Below are 21625 nucleotides of genomic sequence, written 5' to 3'. Positions count from 1 at the left end.
TTTATTAATTTTACGGTTCCAAAATAAAAAAAAATTGTATACTTGAATACAATTTTTAACACCCGACCCAAAAAGAGGGGTGTTATAAGTTTGACGTGTGTCTATGGCATCGTAGCTCCTAAACTAATGAACCGATTTTATTTTAGTTTTTTTTTATTTGAAAGGTGGCTTGATCGAGAGTGTTCTTAGTTATAATCCAAGAAAATCGGTTCACCCGTTTGAAAGTTATCAGCTCTTTTCTAGTTACTGTAACCTTTACTTGTCGGGGATGTTATAAATTTTTAATTTAACCTTGTTGAACAAATAATATGAGAGAGTATAATGATGTATTTTTCAAAAGAGCTGACCTACGAGTACCTAACCACCTACCTAGTTTCGACTATTTAGAATGCTGCTGCCGCTCTATTGAAAAATTGTGGTTTTGGGGTTACAATGACTTACGTGGGAGGTACCTATAGAAATAAGTTAAACCGACCGCGACAAGTTGCTACAGAAATCTAAATAATTATTATTAAGTAAATAGGTAGGTACCTCAACCTCTGCGCTTCAAACGTTTTGGGTTAAAACCGCAATATCGCACTTCAATAAATCACAAGCCATTACAAGTCAGCAATCAAATTTTACGAGCACTTTACCAGCACTTGCGACATTGTAGATCTCAATTACTAATCGTAGAGCGACGGGGTCGTTCTATAACGGAGCCAGCCGCGCGCCGCCCGCGCCGCTAGCACAAGCGCTTCTGCTGAGTAAATTGATCAAGTGATCAATTTGAAAACATGCAATTACTAGTCAGTGATCAGATTTTACAAGCTTTTTACCGACACTTGCAACATTGTAGATCTCAATTACCAAGACCGTAAAGTGACGGGATAGTTCTATACAACGGAACAGCAAAAGCGGCCTCTACTGGATAAATTAATCAATTAAATTATTGATCAATTTGAATATATACGATAAAATGTTTATGTTTATTCATTTAATTTGTTCATTAATTTACGCGTACATGATAAAGGTGGCTTTCATTGTGCAGGCTGAAATGATGATAGGTAGGTACCTTAACCAACCAATAACTTAAAAATAAGCCATAAAAAGACAACTTACCTCTAAGTATAGAGGAGATTTCTTCCAGCAGGTCTAAAGTGTGGAAAAGTTATATTTAGGTACTTAGGTACGAGTTTTTTTTTAATATTCTAAAATAATAATATTTTATAGCGTTAGTTACCTATATCGATGTAGGTATGTGTTAATTGTAGATGTATTGTTATATTTTTCTATTGATCACATCGTAGCAATTATTCTTTTGTCATTGAAGGCTGCTGAGGGACCTCTAGCACCCTCAGCGGTCCTCAATGTGAAAAGTCCTCCGGCAGAATTTTTTTGTATATCAAAAGCGCGTGGTTGTACCTCCGGGCTGGTTGAGTCGTCGTATCGGTACTTAGATACCGAGACAAAATCTTGTCTGCGCGTAATCCGCACGGTTAGGAGAAAGTACTCCAATTACTTACAATAAGGTTTATCACAGACGTCAGACGTCAAGACAAAAATATTGTGAAGACAATGCGCACAATACTTTCCAGTACCCATATGTCAAAAATGCCAAATGTGTTTGTTTGTGTACCTATCCTTCAATCGCGCCGCCGCAACGGATCGATGTTGTATGGATATACTAAAGACCTGGGAGAGAGACAAAAGCTACTTTTTATACGGGATTTATAATTCCCACACGATTTTTAAATCATAAATCCACGCGGATGAAGTTGTGGTACAATGAAGATTTTATTTTTTCAACATTAAACTACACTGTCAAAGATCACAATTATAAATACTGAGTCACGGTTAGTAGATTTTTTCAAATTATATAGACAAAACGAACATACTTTTAAAATATAATTTGGTGAACTTAGAATATATAGGTACTACCATGGTTTAAGTGTTTTTCAAAAGAGGATCTTTATGATCTTTCTCACAAATTTCTCAATATTGAGTATGTAACCATTGGGCACTACATAACAACTTGGGTGAACTTGGGTAAATCGGTAATAGTTAGTTTTAATATATTACGTACAAAAAGTCGCTCGTCTGTTTAAAGCTTTATTAACCAACCAAATTCAAATGTCACCTCCAATAACGCAGCTCTCTTTAACTTAATAAACATTACAATTTATACGATTAATATCTTGTTGGAAAAGGTTCAAAAATTTTAACTGGCTGGTATAAGCTCCGACAGCCGTGATCGTCTAGTGGTTAGGACCCTACGTTGTGGCCGTAGTAACCCAGGTTCGAATCCTGGTCACGGCAGCTAACAGCGACAGCGGCGGAGTTTATATTTTTTAATTACTAAACGATTTTCAGGCATTTTTCAGTTATAAGTATAGATTGTTACGGCTATACTCATACATTTAGTCGACGTAAGCCTGATTGCCAACTTGACCTGTCGCGTTTTATACTTAACTCATATTATTATCTACCAGATGATGGTCGCGGTCGCAACTTCAGCCGTGTGAATTTAGTTTTTTTTTTTTGATTCCGATGGAAATCTTTGTTTTACCAAAATGAAAAATGTCCGTTGGCAAGCTCTGTACCAAACTTTGTCAGACTGTAAAAAGGTTACAGAAAAACAGACAGAAGACACACTTTCACAAATATTACTAGCCGATGCCCGCGACTTCGTCCTCGTGGATTGACGTTTTCGAAATCCCGCGGAAACTCTTTGATTTATCGGGATAAAAAGCATCCTAAGTGTAAATCCATTTGTATTCCAAACAGCCAAATCCGTCCCGTAGTTTTTGCGTGAAAGAGCAACAAACATACACATATACAAACTTTTGTCTTTATAATATTAAGTGTGATTAGCATGGATTAGCATAAGCACGTGAACTGCAATAGAATTCACCGTAGATTAGGTTTTTTTTAAAGAATATTAGCCATGCTAATCATGACTAATACTCCTTTCCCCTCCAATTAAGCGTTAAGCTTGTGCCAGGAGTGGGTACGACAATAGTGCAACGGGTGGGGTTTGAACCGCCGACCTTTCGGAATTCAGTCCGCTCCTTAACCGTTGAGCTATCGAGGTTAAAAAACTTATGCGTAAATAGAGTAGTCATATACAATACTTATGTATTAACAAAATTCTAACTAACCCTAACTACATTAAAATGGGTCCCATTTATATTAAATAAAAGCAATTTTCTGAATGCGTTTTTCGTAGCTGCACAGTGTCTAAGCGGTTTTCAAAATGGCGGACACTTAAAAATTAGTAGGAAATAGAGGAATAAAGTGCTGGCGAGCCAGAGCAACCTATAACAGCGTCTAGACTCATTTTGTTGTATATAATGGCTTTTAAAAGAAGGGACCTTAGTGCGCTCACCAGTGCTTTTACAAATTTTCGAACCCGTGTAACTTTGAAACCACACATTTTTACGAATAGCTATAGACAGAGATATTTGTTTCTACAATGTGTCTACAAAATTTCATTGAGTTTGATTGAAATATTCCAATGAGAACCAAATCACTTTTGTATGGAAGACACAGGCCAGCGAGCTAGGGTTACTTCTATTAATATTTAACGTATTGCCTTTCAGCAACAAATCGGGTTTCCTGGTGCTTATACCCTGTAAGTTTTACTTACGTAAATAACTTACGTAATAATTAATTGAGAACACCAATGTAAGAGTAAGAGTAATTTGTCGTATGTTAATCACGTAAAGTACCTACTTACGTGAGTAAAACTTACAAGTGTATCGGCAGCCCATCATTAGCATGTCAAAATATATTTAAGAGATTTTTTATTGTCAGTTGTTGTAGTGGCAATAGAAATACACATTCTGTGAAAATTTCAACTCTCTACCTATTACGGTTCACGAGATATAGCTGACAGACAGTCTGTCGCGGAACCCTGAGAATGATTGAATATTTTCTATTTTGTGTTCTTCAGCTTCAGAGAGTTGTATGTATATCAGCATCAAAATTTAATTGAGAATTATTGGTGAGACTACCTACAGTAATTCTGAAGCTACCATTACATACCACTGTGGTGCAGAGAGTTATAAAAGATTTCCAACACGTCCGACGTTTAAAAATGAGTAGGAAATAAAAACTTAAGTGCTGGCAAGTTGCGCAACTCAATAACACCGTCTAGACAGCTTCTGTTATAACGGTTTCGAAACTTTTTAAATCTTTATACCTACTCAGTTTTCTCTACATGTCTTCATTTTATTAAAAGGGACAGCTGTATTAAAATAAACTTTTCATAACTTTATCCAACGTTTCACTGTGTTACTTAAATCATTTTTATTTCTTACAGCGCTACAAAGTATAAAATTTTATGAGCCTTGTTTTCCACAAGGTGCAACCAGAACGTTAGGAAAAACTTAGGGTCTAATCACAATCCAATGCCAATAACCATTTGCCTTATTTAGTTTCAGTGATTTAGTTTTTTCAAACCCGCAATGTATAGCGTGCAAAGCTCGGGTCAATTACCCACTAGGATGCGGCATTGACCCCGAGTGGCCTATTTACGTAACGTTCGTTGACCTCTAGCGTTAGTCAGATGACTTATTTGCAATATATTTTTTACTTTTTTCGCGTTTTTCATTCTGGTACCTGATCAGTAATTATCACTACTATCACCTGTCTTTTTGCTAGCGTTCTGGTTACACCTTATATTTTTCTTCATGACCGGAGGGATCTTTGCTCGTAGTTTCTGTATGTGATTAGATTTAATCACATACAGAAACTCATTTTCACAAGACATTTTCTCATTTCTGATTAGCAATGAGAAAATCCGTAGAAGAACCAGGGCAACCGATATAGCCCTTGGGATTGCGAAGCTGAAGTGGCAAAAAACGGGGCACATAACTAACCTTACAATTGCCTATATTGTCTTCAAACCCCGTGTACCCCACTGAATTAGTTCACTCTGACGGAATTCAGCCATACAAGACATAATAATAGTTTATAAGTAGGTAGGTACCTACCCTCTTTGAATAATTACGCACCTGAGAATTTATTATCAAAAGACCTGTAGAAATGTGAAATCAAGAAGTGATAGTTTGATGATAGTGCAGGCAAATGAAATTGACCTATACCTATTAGCTAATAATATTTTTAGGATCGCATAGTATGTATCGGTAAATAAGGCGACAAGTTTTGTTCCCAGGAGCCAGTGATGCAGCGTGATGTTCGGTAACGCCACCGAGGAGGGCGAGGGCGACTCCACGGGACAGGCGCATATCGTGGCACTCCTCACTCTCTATATCCTCGTTTCTATCATCGGTATTATTGGTGAGACCACCCAAATTTTAGTAACCCATCCAACATCTTCCACTTACTAAGCACCTACTCTTTTAGCTTTGTACAGTAGGTACTACCACTTTTATAATTCGCATCTACAAAATTTATTTGTGGAGACAAGCGTGAAAAGTGCAAAACCTAGTTGCTTGACGTTAACATTTTAAAAGAACAAGTGTAAATTAATAATTTATAACACCCCCGACAAGTGAAGGTTACAGTAACTAGAAAAGAGCTGATAACTTTCAAACGGCTGAACCGATTTTCTTGGATTATAGCTAAGAACACTCTCGATCAAGCCACCTTTCAAACAAAAAAAAGTAAATTAAAATCGGTTCATTCGTTTAGGCGCTACGATGCCACAGACAGATACACAGATACACAGATACACAGACACACAGATACACAGAGATACACACGTCAAACTTATAACACCCCTTTTTTGGGTCGGGGGTTAAAAACAGAGACTCATGCTATCTCGCACATAATTGGCGAGTACAAAACATGGCGCGTAAGCAACAACGCGCCATGTTTTCGCGCCATTCAAAAATAAGATTTCTGCGCAGGTAAATCGGTGATGGTAACTTATCAAAGTATCAGTACTGTACTCTTTCCTTTTGTAGAACTAATCACATTGACAGAAGCAAGATAGATTCCAAGATAGATAGATCGAGCATCGAGAGTCGAGACCTTAATACTGCATGAAAATTATTTACAGTACTACACTTACCTACTCCTTACATTCTCTAAGAGGTTCCTTACTGTTCTTATCGGCTGAAGTCAAACTAATTCATTCTTTACAGGTAATGTAAGTTTAATGGCCGCCTTAGCGTCAAGCGGTGCGTCTCGTCTACGCACACCGCAACTTCTGAGCGCGTGTGCGGCTGACCTGCTGGTGTGTGCGGCCAGCGCGCCCCTCGCCGCGACCCGCGCCGCTAGGATACACCACTTGCCGTGCCATGTCACGCATTATATCGAAGTGAGCCAATGTTCCACACAAGTCCTGAGTGCATGTGCGGTTGACCTGCTCATGCGTGCGGCCAACGTGCGCTACTACCCGTGCAGCCAGAATACACCACTTGCCGGGCCATGTCACGCAAAATAAACATCTGACTGACGCTAGAGGTCTACGAACGTTGTGTAGATAAGTGCCGTGGGGTCAATGCTGGGTCATAGGCGGGGCATTAACCCCGAATTTTGCACGCTATACATGGCGGTTTTGCAAAAAACTAAATCATTAAAATCACAAGTATAAGGCAAATAGTTATTGGTATTGGACATTGATATTAGCGCTAAGTTGTTGCTAGCGTTCTAACACAACCTGTTTTAAACTTAATATATTTTAAAATTGTAGTGTTTATTTTTCCATGTTTCTATATTTTTTTTGGTTTATTTGCAGTCATTCCCCGTGGCCGCAAGCACGCTGTCACTCGTAGCGATGGCTGCGGACCGGTGCGGTGCGGTGCGGCGCGGCCGCGGCTCGCTGTGTGCACGCCCCTTTCTAGCCGTCTTCCTAGTATGGCTGACGGCTTTGCTGCTAGGTGAGAGCCATTAAATATTTTAAAAGCCTTTCGTTGCTATGTCAGCATTTTCTAAACGAAGAGGATTGCGAACAGTAGCGGCACAGTTCACAACAGTTATAAAACTCGTAACAAAACGTTGAGGCTTCGACGTTTCTAGTAGGCGTCCAATGTTAGTACATTTGATGCAGGTAGTCCTAAACTAGCCCTGTTTTTCTATGACTTTACGTCAAAATCATATCAACATAGCCTAATATTTGATAAATTGTCGATTCAGGGTTAACAGGGCTCTCTCCGCCACTTACTCCATACAATCGTAGTTAGCGTTATAGCATAGTGGTTAGGATTCGGGAGGTCGGGAGCTCGTAGCAAAAAGCACATAACTCTGAAAGGTTAGAAGTGCGTGCCTGAACCCTGACCCCCGAAAAGAAGGCCGACGCGACGTATTAACAACCACTATAAGCTATCACTGCCCTATAAAATACTTTAATAACTCAAAGTTAAAAAAAACCCCTGACACAAAAATCTCTATAAAGAAAACTAGAAAAGAGCTGATAACTTTCTAACGGCTGAACCGATTTTCTTCGATTATCTCGATCAAGCCGGATTCAAACAAAAAAAAAACTAAATTAAAATCGGTTCATTCGTTTAGGAGGTATGATGCCACAGACAGATACACAGATACACCGATACACAGATATACACGTCAAACTTATAACACCCCTCTTTTTGGGTCGGGGGTAAAAAATTATGTTAATTTGGGACTGTCTGGAAAACTGATCCTGAAGAAATTAATTTACTGTTAGCATTTACCTACTTACCAAATGTAAAATGACAGTGGAAATTCGTTTAGGAGTTTAAACGCACATCACTCAATCATGTTAACTTTTAGCCCCATTATGAAGTTTGGGATTGTAATCATCCAAATGGCTTTTACAATCATCTTAATAGCCCCATCTTAATGGAGCATTCCACAGGGATCACTTTTATATAGGACCTTTTTGTTTTTAACATTTTATCCATCAATACCATAATAATACTTAATTTAAAACTCTTTTATTTCTCGTAATATTTGAAAGTAATCCAAGAGGACGGACACACAGACGAATGGATGAACAGCGAAGGCTTATAGTACCTCTACTGCTAAATGATGACCCTGTCCTAAACTTTTAGTATTATTTCTATATTCTACCGAATGTTCTTGCCACCTTACCATCCTGCTTATTGATTACCAGAACACTTTTTCATAGAAGACATTAAGAAATTCGATATTAAAACATAATTTCTCATTCTCCACAGGTGCAATGACAGTAATAGCAACGTGCCAATTCTGTCCACCACTCGCAGCAGCCCACGCAGTCGTCACCTACTGCATCCCTGTCATAGCCGTCACTCGCTGTCATTGGGCCGTTCGAGTCAAGCTCACAGCTCTATCTCTGACAGCCAGAGCCGCACACGGCGAGCTCCCTTTACCAGTTCCATTAATACGGAGACCGACTCACGTTATCATAGTAGCAGGAGTCGGAGCTAGGGAAAGAAGAGACGCAGTAGACGGAGGAGACATACGATCGAAAAGGCTCCAACCGAGTCTATTGGGTCCACAGCCTCAAACGTCAACGTTGCGTTCACGACGACGTTTGGGGAACGTATTAGTTGGGATTGCGTTAGTGTTTGCAGCGTGCTGGTGTCCGCATGCCGCTATAATTATATGCAGCGCGTTTGGAGTGAACGCTCCGCTGGTTATGTGCCAGTACGCGTTGTTGCTCGGCCACGCGCATTCAGCGCTGAACGCTGCGGCCTATTGGTTACTGAATAGGCACGCGTTGACCGCCGCTTGCGCTGCGTGGCGCATACCTCAGCTCAGGGTCCGGGAAGAAAGGCCTTCGTCCACGAACGAGGCGGCGTTGGGAGCCTTCCATCCCCGTCTCGCTCGTCCAGCCCCCTCGCCCCGTCCCCCTCCCTCTAGCTTTCTATATTGATGTCCATCTATATTCCGTTTCACGACTTAAGGGTACTGTGGCTCATGTCTGTATTTGCAAACATATGTTTTGATCATATTTTATTCAATTTAAGGCAATGTACAGTATATTTAGTGTTTGGTTGTCTTTGTGACGTTACACTCTTTTCTCGCATTGTAAAGTAATTAAGACTTGTACTGTACAGAATCGACACAGTACCCGTCAGTCGTAAAACGGATGATATCTTCTAAGCTCTCTCGATCTGTGATTCCTGTCTCTCAGTGCCTCGTATAGTCTACGCAAGAGCGTCCCGAGCGGCGTTATGAACGTTGTTCGGGATTTTATTGTGAATATCCGTCAAGCAATAAAGTGTATGAAACTGTTACATTTGTTTTATTGTCATCCATAGTGTAATCATAATAAACCACCTTTGAAAGCTACTTGCAATTATTGCCCTCAAAATTGACACCTCTTATTCTCCATTAAAGAGGTACCAAAAAATCATGTCGGGATATGCATTTCCGGCGTTGTTATGATTTTAATTTCAAGAGATAAAAGGCTTGAATCTGCTATAAGTTCAATGAGATTACGCGCTCAAAATTATTTATCCAAAATATGTTTTTCGCTGTAAAATGCGTAAAACAAGAAAAATTTATAGATGAAAAAGTTCGTCTCTAATGTGGACGCTTACCCTACCGAAATATTGAGCAAATAAATACTTGAATACTTGAAATATACTCATCTAGAAATCTCGCAGTACCCATCAGCCGTGAAAAGAATAATCATCATCTGTTTTCTCTATCTGTGATTCCTGCCTTTCAGTGCCTCGTATAGTTTACGTAAGAGTTATAAACCTTAGAGGTTTAAAGGTGATCGCACATCTTTTCGCACTAACGCGGACTGGACAACTATTTAAAATCAAGCGTGAACCAAACCTTAGTCTGGCTGAGATGATTCTTGGTGTATACGGGTTACTGAAAGGTGAATATTGATTCTCTGATTTTTACTTCAAATCAGTAGGTACTTGGCAAGAAATATTGCAAAGCGAACTTTGTGCTAGCCTCATACCTATTCCTCATACCAATTATGTCTCGGTCTCAATGACAAAGACAACGCTAAAGTTCGGTGTGCAATATCTCTTGCCGAAATATTGCACATCGAACTTTAGAAAAAAATTCTGCTTCGAAGAGCGTCGTCTCTGTCACTCATATATTTTTGTCTCAACGACAACAGCTTACGAAACTAATCATAGTCATAATTCATAGTAATACGTCAATCACAATTCAAATTGATTTTTTTAATAGTCACGTAACAATATTTTTTCTTAAAAGTTTAAAATATAAAAATTTCAAATAAAATAAGTTTTAATGATCAATTGCGTTTTGGATCTTCCCAAGTAGAAATTCATTATAACTATAGAAAGACTCGTCTCTAGATCTCTTTCTAAAGTAAAATTTGCAATACTTCCTGTCGTGGTACCTCTCGCAGAGGACAGTTGAGACGGTTTGTGGTTTGTGAAACGGTATACCTACTAAGTACCAAGTCAAATGCAGTATTTGCACTATGCAATGCACTATGCAATATTGGGCACTGTGTTTGGAGCGTGCTATTAGATAATATGCGAACATCTTCACTGTGAATCCGTGAGGCAATAAAGTGTATGAAACTGTTATTTGTTTTATTGTCGTCGCGAATGGCAACATAAACGTATAGTATAGATGTGTAATTATTCCCGACGACAGAATGGTTTATGCGTTCCCTGCCGTTAACGTTCATATTATAAATCTCACTTATGTTACCTTTATTTTATTAATATATAAATCTTATCTAATACCCTTATTTTACTAAGAGCAGCCGTCCACGAGAGAATGTGCAAAAAGATGAACGTCAAGGTGGGAAAACATCAGCTGGCTACAAGACAGTAGAAGGTATTTTGAAGACCAGCCCGATCCGTCCAGAAGCTGTGCCCACGTATCGCACGTATACGTTTTTTAACCCGAAAAATCAAGGAGTTCCCACGGGATTAAAAAACCTAAATCCGGGCAGTCGAACGAAGTCGCAGGCAAAAACTAGTCAGTAACAATTTATTCAGGCAAAAAAAAAGACTCCGACGAATTGAGAACCTCCTCCTTTTTTTGAAGTCGGTTAAAAAGAACACTCTACAAAAAGAATATTAATTTTAAACTACAGCAGAATTTAATTAAATAAGTTCCCTCAAGGTTTTCTCTCGCACAAAATTACAAAGGGCCATTAAAGAATAATGAAATTGGACATCGAGTTAGTGACAGAAACTTCTAAAGTCTAAACAACTCCATAGGGATCAATTTCGGAAGTTAATTCGAACTTGACAGGTGTCTTTGGTGTTTAGGGAAAAATTTTCCTGCAACTTTTCCTTGCATATATTTTTTTTATTATATTGTGCATCGGGATTCAGGCGAAAACTATCGGGATATTTCCAAAAGGGTCCGAGGTTAACAAAGACGCAACTATCGAGTTGGGTGTCAAATGAAAGAGGAGAAAATTCTGAGTTCATAAATATAAATGTACTACAACATTAAAATATACCAAGCGACAGAAAAATAATTTTACGATAATATTTCAGCGTTTATTAAGACGATCGCAGTCGGGTTTTAGTTTTCAACTTTATTTTGTTAATAAATAGAAACAACTCATAAATAATACTCGTAATCATAAATTATGTGGGATTTCTTTAATTAAAAAAATATAAGCTCCGCCGCGACAGGTGTTAGCTGCCGTGACCAGGATTCGAACCTGGGTTACTACGGCCACAACGTAGGGTCCTAACCACTAGACGATCACGGCTGTCGGAGCTGGTGAAAGGTAAGGCGAAAATATCCAATACCTTGGTATAATGAGGCCTCGCCAGTCGCCACCAACTGCAATCATATCAATTTAATGCTCCAGTGGATACAGTAAGGCTCTATCTATACATATAATAAAATTGTAGAAAAGTGGTGTCTGTACAATGGTAATATATTAAAAAAAGTAGCAGGGGTTGTTATATCGATACCGAACCCGAAATTGTAATTTTTTTTTTGTCTGTTTGTCTGTTTGTCTGTGTGTTTGTGCACGCTAATATCAGAAACGGCTTATTCGATTTAGATACGGTTTTCACTAATATATTGTACCAAGCTTCACTTAACATTTAGTGTTTATTTCATGTCAAACGGTTCATAAATAAAAAAGTTATGTCAATTTAAAGAATCACGGCGAACATTTTTAACGTACATGCTGCCCGAAAAGTCACTATTCCACGCGAACGAAGTCGCGGGCACAGCTAATACATAATAATATAAGTAACACAATATTTTATCAGATAAATTACTTTAACTTTTTAAAAAAAATATTATAAGCAAATTAAATGAGTGAAATGAGTTCAGATTTTTATTTAGTGGGCCAACCTCCGGATTAAAGAAAAAAGATCGGTCATGTACGAGTCGTATGTAACGTACCTATCATCTTACAAGATTGTGTATCTACTTATTAATTTTTCTAAATTTACATGGCTTCCGTTTTCCAATTTTTATTATGTGTTAAATAACGGCAATAGTTAATACATATTCTATGAAAATTTCAGCTCTCTACCTATTAAGGTTCACGAGATACAGTGTCAAACGGACGGATGGACGGACGGTCAGACGGACGGACGACGGACAGACTGCAGAGGCAAGTAATAGGATTTACACGGGGTAACACCGTTTTTTTCGCCAGCTCCTCGATGGATGTTATACGTACTCAATATTAAAGCTTGTACTTGTTTGCAGGAGTCTGTACTAATGAGCTGTTATGATAGTAATCCATATAATAAGCCTCGATCTCATCAGTATAATTGATGAGAGGCTTAGAACTACCCTATAACAGACAGAGCAATAATTTGTTATTATTAATATACGAGAGTTATAATAATATACGAATATTATCACATCACACTTAATATTATAAATTCTAATGTTTGTATGTGTGTCTGTGTGTGCAATGTGCATGTATAATATGTTTGTTACTCTTTCACGCAAAAACTACTGGACGAATTCAGCTGAAATTTGGAATGTACATAGCTTATATCCTGATTTAGCACAGAGGCTACTTTTTTGGAGGTATTTAAGAACTTAAATCCACGCGGATGAAGTCGCGGGTATCATCTATTTAATAAATAAAAAAATCACAGTAGGAAAACAGCCTTACATTTGGCAGCAGAGCAAAACTCCGAACAGTTGTCGACTTGTCGCCATGGTTAGAAGGCATTGGAAATGTTAATGTTATTTCCTCGACATGCTGCATGATGGTAACCGCAGGGGGACGACATACTAAACGCGAGCGTACATATATACACGTGCCGTCAATAAAAAAATATGGTGGTCGGTTCCGGAAAACCTGCATCAATCATTATTATTACAATCACTGAATCGCTCTGTGATTTAAATTCGAGGAAACCTTCTTTAGGCGCGGCATGAGAGTAACTCAGATACTTTTTGGACGGACGTTATTTTCATCCATATTTAAAATGGCCGCCAAGCAAAACAGTTGTTTTTAAACCGTCATCTTTTATCGAGGTCTTTTTAAGTAGAGCTTGTCTAAGCTGAAATGACGCGCCCCACTACATAATTTTGTTGACTTAGATGTGTAAATTGCGGTAGTGGGGCGCGTCATTTCAAAATAGATAATAGCTATACCAAGTATTTAGATTTTAGTGCAATAAATAAAAAGCTCTATTTTTATTCACTCCATGATATGTTAACAAGTGTAAATTAAAAATTTATAATACCCTCGACAAGTGAAGGTTACAGTAACTAGAAAAGAGCTGATAACTTTCAAACGGCTGAACCGATTTTCTTGGATTATAGCTAAGAACACTTTCGATCAAGCCTCCTTTCAAACAAAAAAACTAAATTAAAATTGGTTCATTAGTTTTTAATTTTAATTTATTTTACGGCCCTGGATACCAGTCCTTTAAGGTTCATTAGTTTAGGAGCTACGATGCCACAGACAGATACACACTTCAAACTTATAACACCCCGCTTTTTGGGTCGGGGGTTAAAAAAGCTTTTGCCGACTCTTTTTTATAAAAAAAAATTATAACATCGGGGACAAGTGAAGGTTACAGTAACTAGAAAAGAGCTGACAACTTTCAAACGGCTGAACCGATTTTCTTAGATTATAGCTAAGAACACTTTCGATCAAGCCACCTTTTATACAAAAAAACTAAATTAAAATCGGTTCATTAGTTTAGAAGCTACGATGCCACAGACAGATACACACTTCAAACTTATAACACCCCGCTTTTTAGGTCGGGGGTTAAAAAAGCTTTAGCCGACTCTTTTTTTGTTTAGTTCAAGCGCACGTAAAATTAAATTTATTAATTAAGAATTCACCTAAGTAGGTAGTTAATAACTTCTAGGAACCACGATAAGCAAGCAAACGTCGCGACTCGCGCATCACTGCTGCTGTTGCAGGTCGAGTGTGGAACAGCCTTTATGTGGAATTAAAATGTTAACAGGGCTCTCTCCGTCACTCGTTTCCACTCGTTTCATACAATCGTAGTTCCAATTTCATTTGAATATTAAGCAACCAAAGTCCATGAAATTTTGCAGACATATTCTAGAAACTAATATCTGTGTCTGTGGTGTTTTAGATTTTTCTAAAAATATGTAGTTTTAAAATTACAGGGGCTCAAAGATTTGTATGTAAATTTTTAAGACCGCGTAACTTTGAAACCGAATATTTTAACAGAAATCTGGAAAACCACAGACATAGATATTAGTTTCTAGAATATGTCTGCAAAATTTCATGGACTTTGGTTGCTTAATATTCAAATGAAATTGGAACTACGATTATATGAAACGAGTGACGGAGAGAGCCCTCTTAAAAGCATACTTCTGCAGTACCCCAATGAAAAATGAATATTGGTTTTCAATGCTTTGATTTGCTGATGGAAAAACTCTGTTGTTATTTTGTGATGCACAATTTTTTCATTCAGTTGTTTGGTATTTTTAGTCTTTTGTAGAGGTTCGTTGTGTTAATTAATTATTTTAATGGCTTCATCCAGTGTTTTATAGGTACTAGCTAGGTATATGTATAGATTGAGGTATAGGTAAAGACTGGTTCTGTCTGACATAAGCTGCTGAGGAACTGCTGTTTGAAAGTTAACGGAAGGCTCCTTTTATAACGTAAACACACTCATAGTAAGGATTTTTGGAAACTCCATCCTCAAGGGCGTCGATAGATTTTAAACCGATACCTAAGCGATGTAATTAGTTGCAAGTTTCAGCCCATCATCGATTCACTACTAAGCACGGGTATCCCCTTAGAATATAAAGACCTTGGCTAAATTCTACCACGCCGCAAGCCAAGTGCGGATTGGCAGAATTCTCATGCATTACAGGTTTTCTCACGATGTTTTCCTTCACCCTTACAGCAAGTGATTTAACGCACATAAAAAGTTAGAGGTGCATATCCTGAACGAACTGCGGAGGTTAAGACCTCGACCTCCTAGTGCTCCCACTAAACCTCCTAACCTCGACCTCCTAGTGGGAGCACTAGGAGGTCGAGGTCTTAACCACTGATTTGATAAACAGACTTGTAGTACTAATGCAGATCCTACTAATATTATAAATGCGAGAGTATGGATGTTTGGATATTTGGATGTTTGCTACTCAATCACGCAAAAAACTACTAGTCGGATTTGGCTGAAATTTGGAATGGAGGCTACATAGGCTACTTTTTATAACGGAAAATCAAAGAGTTTCCACGGGATTTCGGAAAACCTAAATCCACGTGGACGAAGTCGCGGGCATCAGCTAGTAATGTTATAAATTGATTACGAATCAATTACTATCGATTAAATCGATAGAAATTGACTCGTAATCAATTTATTATGATTACGAGTCAATTACTATCGATTATATCGATTATATCGATAGAAATTGACTCGTAATCAATTTAGTTGTATTGGGTATATAAAGCGAGCGCAAATCGGCATCTACTGATAACTCCTGTTTATCAAAAATCGTACACAATGTTTTCTGTTTGGTGGCTTGTGTGTGTTGTCGGAATAATATCGGTTAATCGTGTTGAGGGAGAAAGTATGTATACATTTAATAATATTTTATACAGATTCCTTCCCAAGTAGTAATAGCGAGTGGACTTTGGCCAACTATTCGGAAATCTGTATCTTTTCGGAGTTTGAAAGAAAACATCGTGACGAAACCTGCATGCCTGAGAGTTGTCTCTCAACCTCAAAGGTGTGTGAAGTCTGCCGATCCGCACTGGCCAAGCGTGGTAGCTAGGTCTTTAAGCCCTTATTAGCAGTATTATTCTAGAATACGTGTTCTAAAAAACCTTTTTTTTTTCAAGTCACGTCTGAAACATGTCAAGTCAAGCCACAAGAAAAACATTGCCTGATCGAATGGGTTGTTAGAGACAGGTGGCCACATCAAGACAGGTATTCCTATTTATCTATTCATTATAATCTCTCTGACTGCTGACTTAATATTATAATATCTTTTCGGAGTTATGTGCGGTTTAAGCATTCATTGTAAGGAAAACATTGTGAGTAAACCGGCATGTCTAAGAATATTCCATAACAGCAATTTAGCGATCCAGTACAATGATGCGGCGTAGAAGCCGATCAGAAGTATCTAAGCTTTAATGAAACTGCCATACCTCTTCCAAGTTAGCCTGCTTCTATTAAGATAGTCTAAGGACTTCGTCGTCACTTACTATCAGGTGAGTCAAGAGCTAAAATATATCACAATAAATAAATTAAAAAATCATTCTTTCAAATATGGCGATAATCTTCACATTTAAAGCACATAATCTAGAAAGTTATTTTGGATTTTATAGTTATTTTTCCAAGAGTATACATAATATTCTGATTTGTCGCTGTAGGTGGGTGTTCGACTGGCGCACGATGAAGTGCAACGTTGTCTTCTGGGCCGACCACTGCCCAGCGCCGCAGCCGGACACCAACAACTTTGCCTCGGAAAAGGCATGCTTGGACGCCTGCTCTGGATGGGCTTAGTGCCGGATGTAACCAGAACGCTAGCAAAAACGAAGACAGGTGATACTACTGATGAATACTGATGAGATACAAAAAATCCTGCGATTTTTTTTTAAATTGACTAACGCTAGAGGTCAACGAACATTAGGTAATTAGGTCACTCAAAGTCAATGCCGTGTCGTAGGTGGGTCATTGACCCGAGTTTTGCACGATATACAATGCGGGTTTGAAAAATACTAAATCACTAAAACTACAAGATAATGCAAATGGTTATTGGCATTGGATTGTGTTAAGGTAGTATAGTATAATAATAACGTTAAGTTTTTGCTAGTTTTCTCGTTGTACACCCTGTACTAGCTATTAGTGATATTTTGGCAGGTTTTCACTACAAAAACTGTCGTTGCGCCCAATTTATTCCTTGGTTAAACGCTACTCTACGTTGGTGAAATCGGCACTTAGGTGAGGTTAAAATATATATTATATTATAAGTATGGTGAGAGTAAGAAGTCATTTTTAAAGATTTTGATGTATTGTTGAATTTACATGCCTCCAAAAAAGCATCTTCTAGGCTGCAAGATCATGGTAGCATGTGATTGCGCTAATTTATAAATTTAAAAGAAATTTTCTGTATCGGAAACAGTTATCTATTATTATAAACACATTATTTTATTAAATGATTGTAAAAAAATAATAAAATTTTACTTTCCTTCTTCCGCTGACATTTTATTTTTCTTGAAACCGTGAAATGAGCAGCTAATAGTAGTGAAATACATACTTTCACATAGCAGCATAAAAATAATAACATTTTATAAATTTTCATATTTCTATGGTCAACAGCGTTCAACTGAACGAAATAACCGCGAACGAGAGACAAGCGAGACCCATACAACCTAAAGTCGTGTACCTATTTACTGAACATCCAGACAGTTTGCGTCATTCGAAGTATAGGGAAGCCTTCCAAATAGAATTTTCGACGTCCATTCATTGGATTCCGCCTACAACAATCTACGCAACCTCCTGGTAACCTCAAACTAATTTTAGTTTGAGATCTCTTGCGGCTGCCTTATAATACCAATCTCAAATATTTTGCCTCGTAGTTCGCACTAACTAAATGGAAATTCTATTATAGCGTGGGTTGTACAAAGGCAGGCCGTATAAAAGGTTAATTAAAAATTCCCTGCGGCTGTTTTACTTGGGCGAGACATAAACTAGTCGCATTCAGAGCCACAATACAGCATGTCAGCTCTTTGACAAAAACTATAAACGCTAACGTGGTATGAACAATAATAACCGATTATTACGTCATTATTGTACGAGATTGTAGAGTTCTTATTCTTGCGAAGCTGTTCATCCAATATTCAGTTTTAATACAACATAAAATAAAACTAAGTAATATTTCAAAATATTGAAAGTCAGCGCAAAAATGAAATTTGTACTGTCTTTACAAAAAGTCTGTCTGTCTGTCTACCTGTCTATTATGTTGATTCGGTGGAATTGAAACTTATAGGGTACTTCCCGTTGACCTAGAATCAGGAAATTTGGTTGGTAGCAACGTCGTATAGCAGAAATAAAGGAAAAATCTGAAAACCGTGAATTTATTACCACAAACATCACAAATTCTTATACGTTGGTATGGAACCCTCGTGTGTGAGTCCGACTCGCGCTTGCCCGGTTTATTACTGTGTTAATTTTTCGTAGTTTAATCTTTAAAACACGTGTTTAATTCAACCCATGGTCCAATTAATTCGAGCACTCCTATAAGTACATTATGCTGATGTTGTGCCATCGGGGCCAGGGAACTATTATTATGTGCATAGTAATTCACATCTCAAATTTAAATGTAATCTACGTCACACTGAAATGATGCTAATACCCACTGCGCTCAAATATTCCCGAATAAGGCTCTCGCCGGAGTGTAGTAAAGGGTAGGGGTTTAGCCCTTCACTACGCTCCGACATTATACTAATTACTATCCAGTAGTCCCACGCGCTGGAGCTGGCGACCCAATGACCTAGCTTACTGTGGTATACGTAATACGCTGTCACTACATGCAAGGCGCATGAAATCATGAAACCAGGGGAGTACATCCTTCAGGATGGGCTCAATGGGCGTCGCGCAAGGGAGGCAGACATCTCTCCCCAAAAAGACCGGGTATAGAAGATTTCCTCCCCGTCAACAAAAATAAAAAAATAAAGATTGTATCTACGAATAAATGTAATGATAAAGGGACGTTAAATAAATAATGACAAAAAATTATAATAGGTAGGCTGTACACATAGTGGAAAAATGTACTTACTTAATCCAAATTGCCATACATAATATACAATTTATAGCAATATTTTATTTGTAGAGTAATTCTTAACACGTTTTTAATACGTTTTATTACTTTTCCAATACGTTTTTAATAAGGACACGACAAATGAATACTGCCAAATAGGGCTATTAAGCAAGGGCGCGGCGCCCTCGCCTAACTGGCATATAGAGCACTGCTGGGCGGATAGAGACAACCAGTGGAAATAACCGGCCAAGTGCGAGTCAGACTCGCGCACCGAGGGTTCCGCACTCGGCCATTTTTTTCTCCATTTTGCACGATAAATCAAAAACTATTATGCATAAAAATAAATAAAAATCTGTTTTGGAATGTAAAAGCCTTTTCATATGATACCTCACCTGGTATAGTTATCTTACTTTGAAAATGGAAACACGTGGACTAAGTCGCGGGTGTCAGCTAGTAATATTATAAATTACTAGAGGATGGCCGCGACTTCATCCGTATGGATTTAGATTTTTATAGATCCCGTGGGAACTGTTTGATTTTCCGGGATAAAAAGTTGCCTATTTCGATTACAGGGACGCCAAGCTACTTCGGTACCGGGTTAAGTGGATGAATGAGTCTTTAGGAATCCCACGGGAACTCTTTGATTTTTCGGGATAAAAAGTAGCCTGTGGCCATCCCCGGGATATAAGCTAACCCTGTACCAAATTTCGCCAGAATCGGTTACACTGTTGGGCCGTGAAAAGGGAGCAAACAGATAGATAGACAGACAGACAGACACACTCTCGCATTTATAATATTAATACTTTCGCATTTATAATATTAGTATGGATGGATAATCGATAGAAATTGACTCGTAATCAATTTGGTTGTATTGGGTATATAAAGCGAGGGCAAATCGGCATATACTGATAACCCCTGTTTATCAAAAATCGTACAGAATGTTCTCTGTTTGGTGGCTTGTGTGTGCAATCGGAATAATATCGGTTTATCGTGTTGAGGGAGGAAGTATGTATACATTTGATAATATTTTATATAGATTCCTTCCCAACTAGTAATAGCGAGTGGACTTTGGCCTACTATTCGGAGATCTGTAACTTTTCGGAATTTGAAAGAAAACATCGTGACGAAACCTGCATGCCTGAGAGTTATCGATAATACTCTCAACCTCAAAGGTGTGTGAAGTCTGCCGATCCGCACTGGCCAAGCGTGATAGATAGGTCTTTAAGCCCTTATTAGCAGTATTATTCTAGAATACATGTTCTAAAAAAACTTTTTTTTTCAAGTCACGGCTGAAACATGTCAAGTCAAGCCACAGGATTGCGTGATCGAAACTCCTACTGCCAACATGTGGTATAAAGAAAGGTATTCCTATTTATCTATTCATTACAATGTCTCGGACTGCAGACTTATTATAATACCTTTTCGGAGTTATGAATGAATGAATGAATGAATATACTTTTATTGTACACCACAAAATTAGTACAGAAAAACACATAAAAAGCTCAACAAAATATAGGTACAATTTGGCGGCCTTATCGCTACCTAGCGATCTCTTCCAGGCAACCAAAATGGTCCAAAGGATATAGCTATAGATATTAGAGGTAGGTGGTTATGTGTGTTTTAAGCATTCATTATATCACTTGCTTTAATAAGGAGGAAGGAAAATATTGTGAGTAAACCGGCATATCTAAGAATATTCCATAACAGCAATTTAGCGATCCGGTACGATGATGCGGCGTAGAAGCCGATCAGAAGTATCTAAGCTTTAATGAAACTGCCGTACCTCTAGTTAGCCTGCTTCTATTAAGATAGTCTAAGGACTGCGTCGTCACTTGAGAGTCGTCACGCATCAGGTGAGTCAAGTGCTAAAATGAATCACAATATATAAACTAAAAAATCATTCTTTCAAATATGGCGATAATATTCACATTTAACGCATAATCTAGAAAGTTATTTAGGATTTTATAGTTATTTTTCCAAGAGTATATATAATGTTCTGATTTCTCGCTGTAGGTGGGTGTTCGACTGGGGCACGAAGACGTGCAACTTTATCATCTGGCACGGCGGCTGTCCAATGCAGCCGGACACCAACAACTTTGCCACGGAAAATGAATGCTATAACGCATGTTCTGGATGGGCTTAGTGCCGGATGAAACCAGAACGCTAGCAAAAACGAAGACAGGTGATACTACTGATGAATACTGATGAGATACAAAAAATCCTGCGATTTTTTTTTAAATTGACTAACGCTAGAGGTCAACGAACATTACGTAATTAGGTCACTCAAAGTCAATGCCGTGTGTCATTGACCCGAGTTTTGCACGATATACAATGCGGGTTTGAAAAATACTAAATCACTAAAACTACAAGATAAGGCAAATGGTTATTGGCATTGGATTGTGTTAAGGTAGTATAATAATAACGTTAAGTTTTTGCTAGCTTTCTCGTGTACACCCTGTACTAGCTATTAGTGATATTTCGCCAGGTTTTCACTACAAAAACTGTCGTTGCGCCCAATTTATTCCTTGGTTAAACGCTACTCTACGTTGGTGAAATCGGCACT

At 38.1% G+C, this 21625-nt stretch overlaps 2 protein-coding genes and 2 non-coding genes across 7 annotated transcripts in view; 3 read left to right on the top strand and 1 right to left on the bottom strand.

Annotated features, from left to right (window-relative positions):
* LOC123871149 (galanin receptor type 3) overlaps positions 1-9150 on the top strand; it is a 73847-nt gene extending 64697 nt beyond the window's left edge. The window contains exons 1-5 of one of the 2 annotated variants that reach the window (XM_045914783.1): positions 4108-4156; positions 5159-5283; positions 6093-6268; positions 6689-6830; positions 8109-9150. In XM_045914783.1, coding sequence (XP_045770739.1) covers positions 5178-5283; positions 6093-6268; positions 6689-6830; positions 8109-8788 — 1104 coding nt within the window. In that variant the 5' untranslated portion in view covers positions 4108-4156; positions 5159-5177 and the 3' untranslated portion in view covers positions 8789-9150. Of the gene's footprint in view, positions 1-4107; positions 4157-5158; positions 5284-6092; positions 6269-6688; positions 6831-8108 lie in introns of those variants that run through there. The other variant, XM_045914775.1, reaches the window with a different exon arrangement.
* Trnah-gug lies at positions 2227-2298 on the top strand. Its single transcript has one exon. It is a non-coding gene; the product is annotated as a tRNA-His (tRNA).
* A 2368-nt stretch (positions 9151-11518) lies between the features above and the next one.
* Trnah-gug lies at positions 11519-11590 on the bottom strand. The gene has a single exon. It is a non-coding gene; the product is annotated as a tRNA-His (tRNA).
* A 4136-nt stretch (positions 11591-15726) lies between these two features.
* On the top strand, positions 15727-21357 carry LOC123871169. 3 transcript variants are annotated; one of them, XM_045914808.1, is made up of 3 exons: positions 15727-15867; positions 16139-16226; positions 16673-17240. In XM_045914808.1, exons 1-3 carry the CDS (start codon positions 15801-15803, stop codon positions 16803-16805), a joined length of 288 nt encoding a protein of 95 aa, XP_045770764.1. In that variant the 5' UTR covers positions 15727-15800; the 3' UTR covers positions 16806-17240. The 3 variants fall into 3 exon arrangements, with proteins under 3 accessions (XP_045770764.1, XP_045770773.1, XP_045770778.1); XM_045914817.1 differs by lacking the exons at positions 16139-16226; positions 16673-17240 and adding exons at positions 20346-20424; positions 21076-21357 and having other exon boundaries at positions 15741-15867; XM_045914822.1 differs by lacking the exons at positions 15727-15867; positions 16139-16226; positions 16673-17240 and adding exons at positions 19941-20067; positions 20346-20424; positions 21076-21357.
* Positions 21358-21625: the final 268 nt, after the last annotated feature.

The sequence above is a fragment of the Maniola jurtina genome, chromosome 2, assembly GCF_905333055.1.
Source record: "Maniola jurtina chromosome 2, ilManJurt1.1, whole genome shotgun sequence".
Lineage (NCBI taxonomy): Eukaryota > Metazoa > Arthropoda > Insecta > Lepidoptera > Nymphalidae > Maniola > Maniola jurtina.
This window is presented reverse-complemented; position numbering and strand designations above follow the sequence as displayed.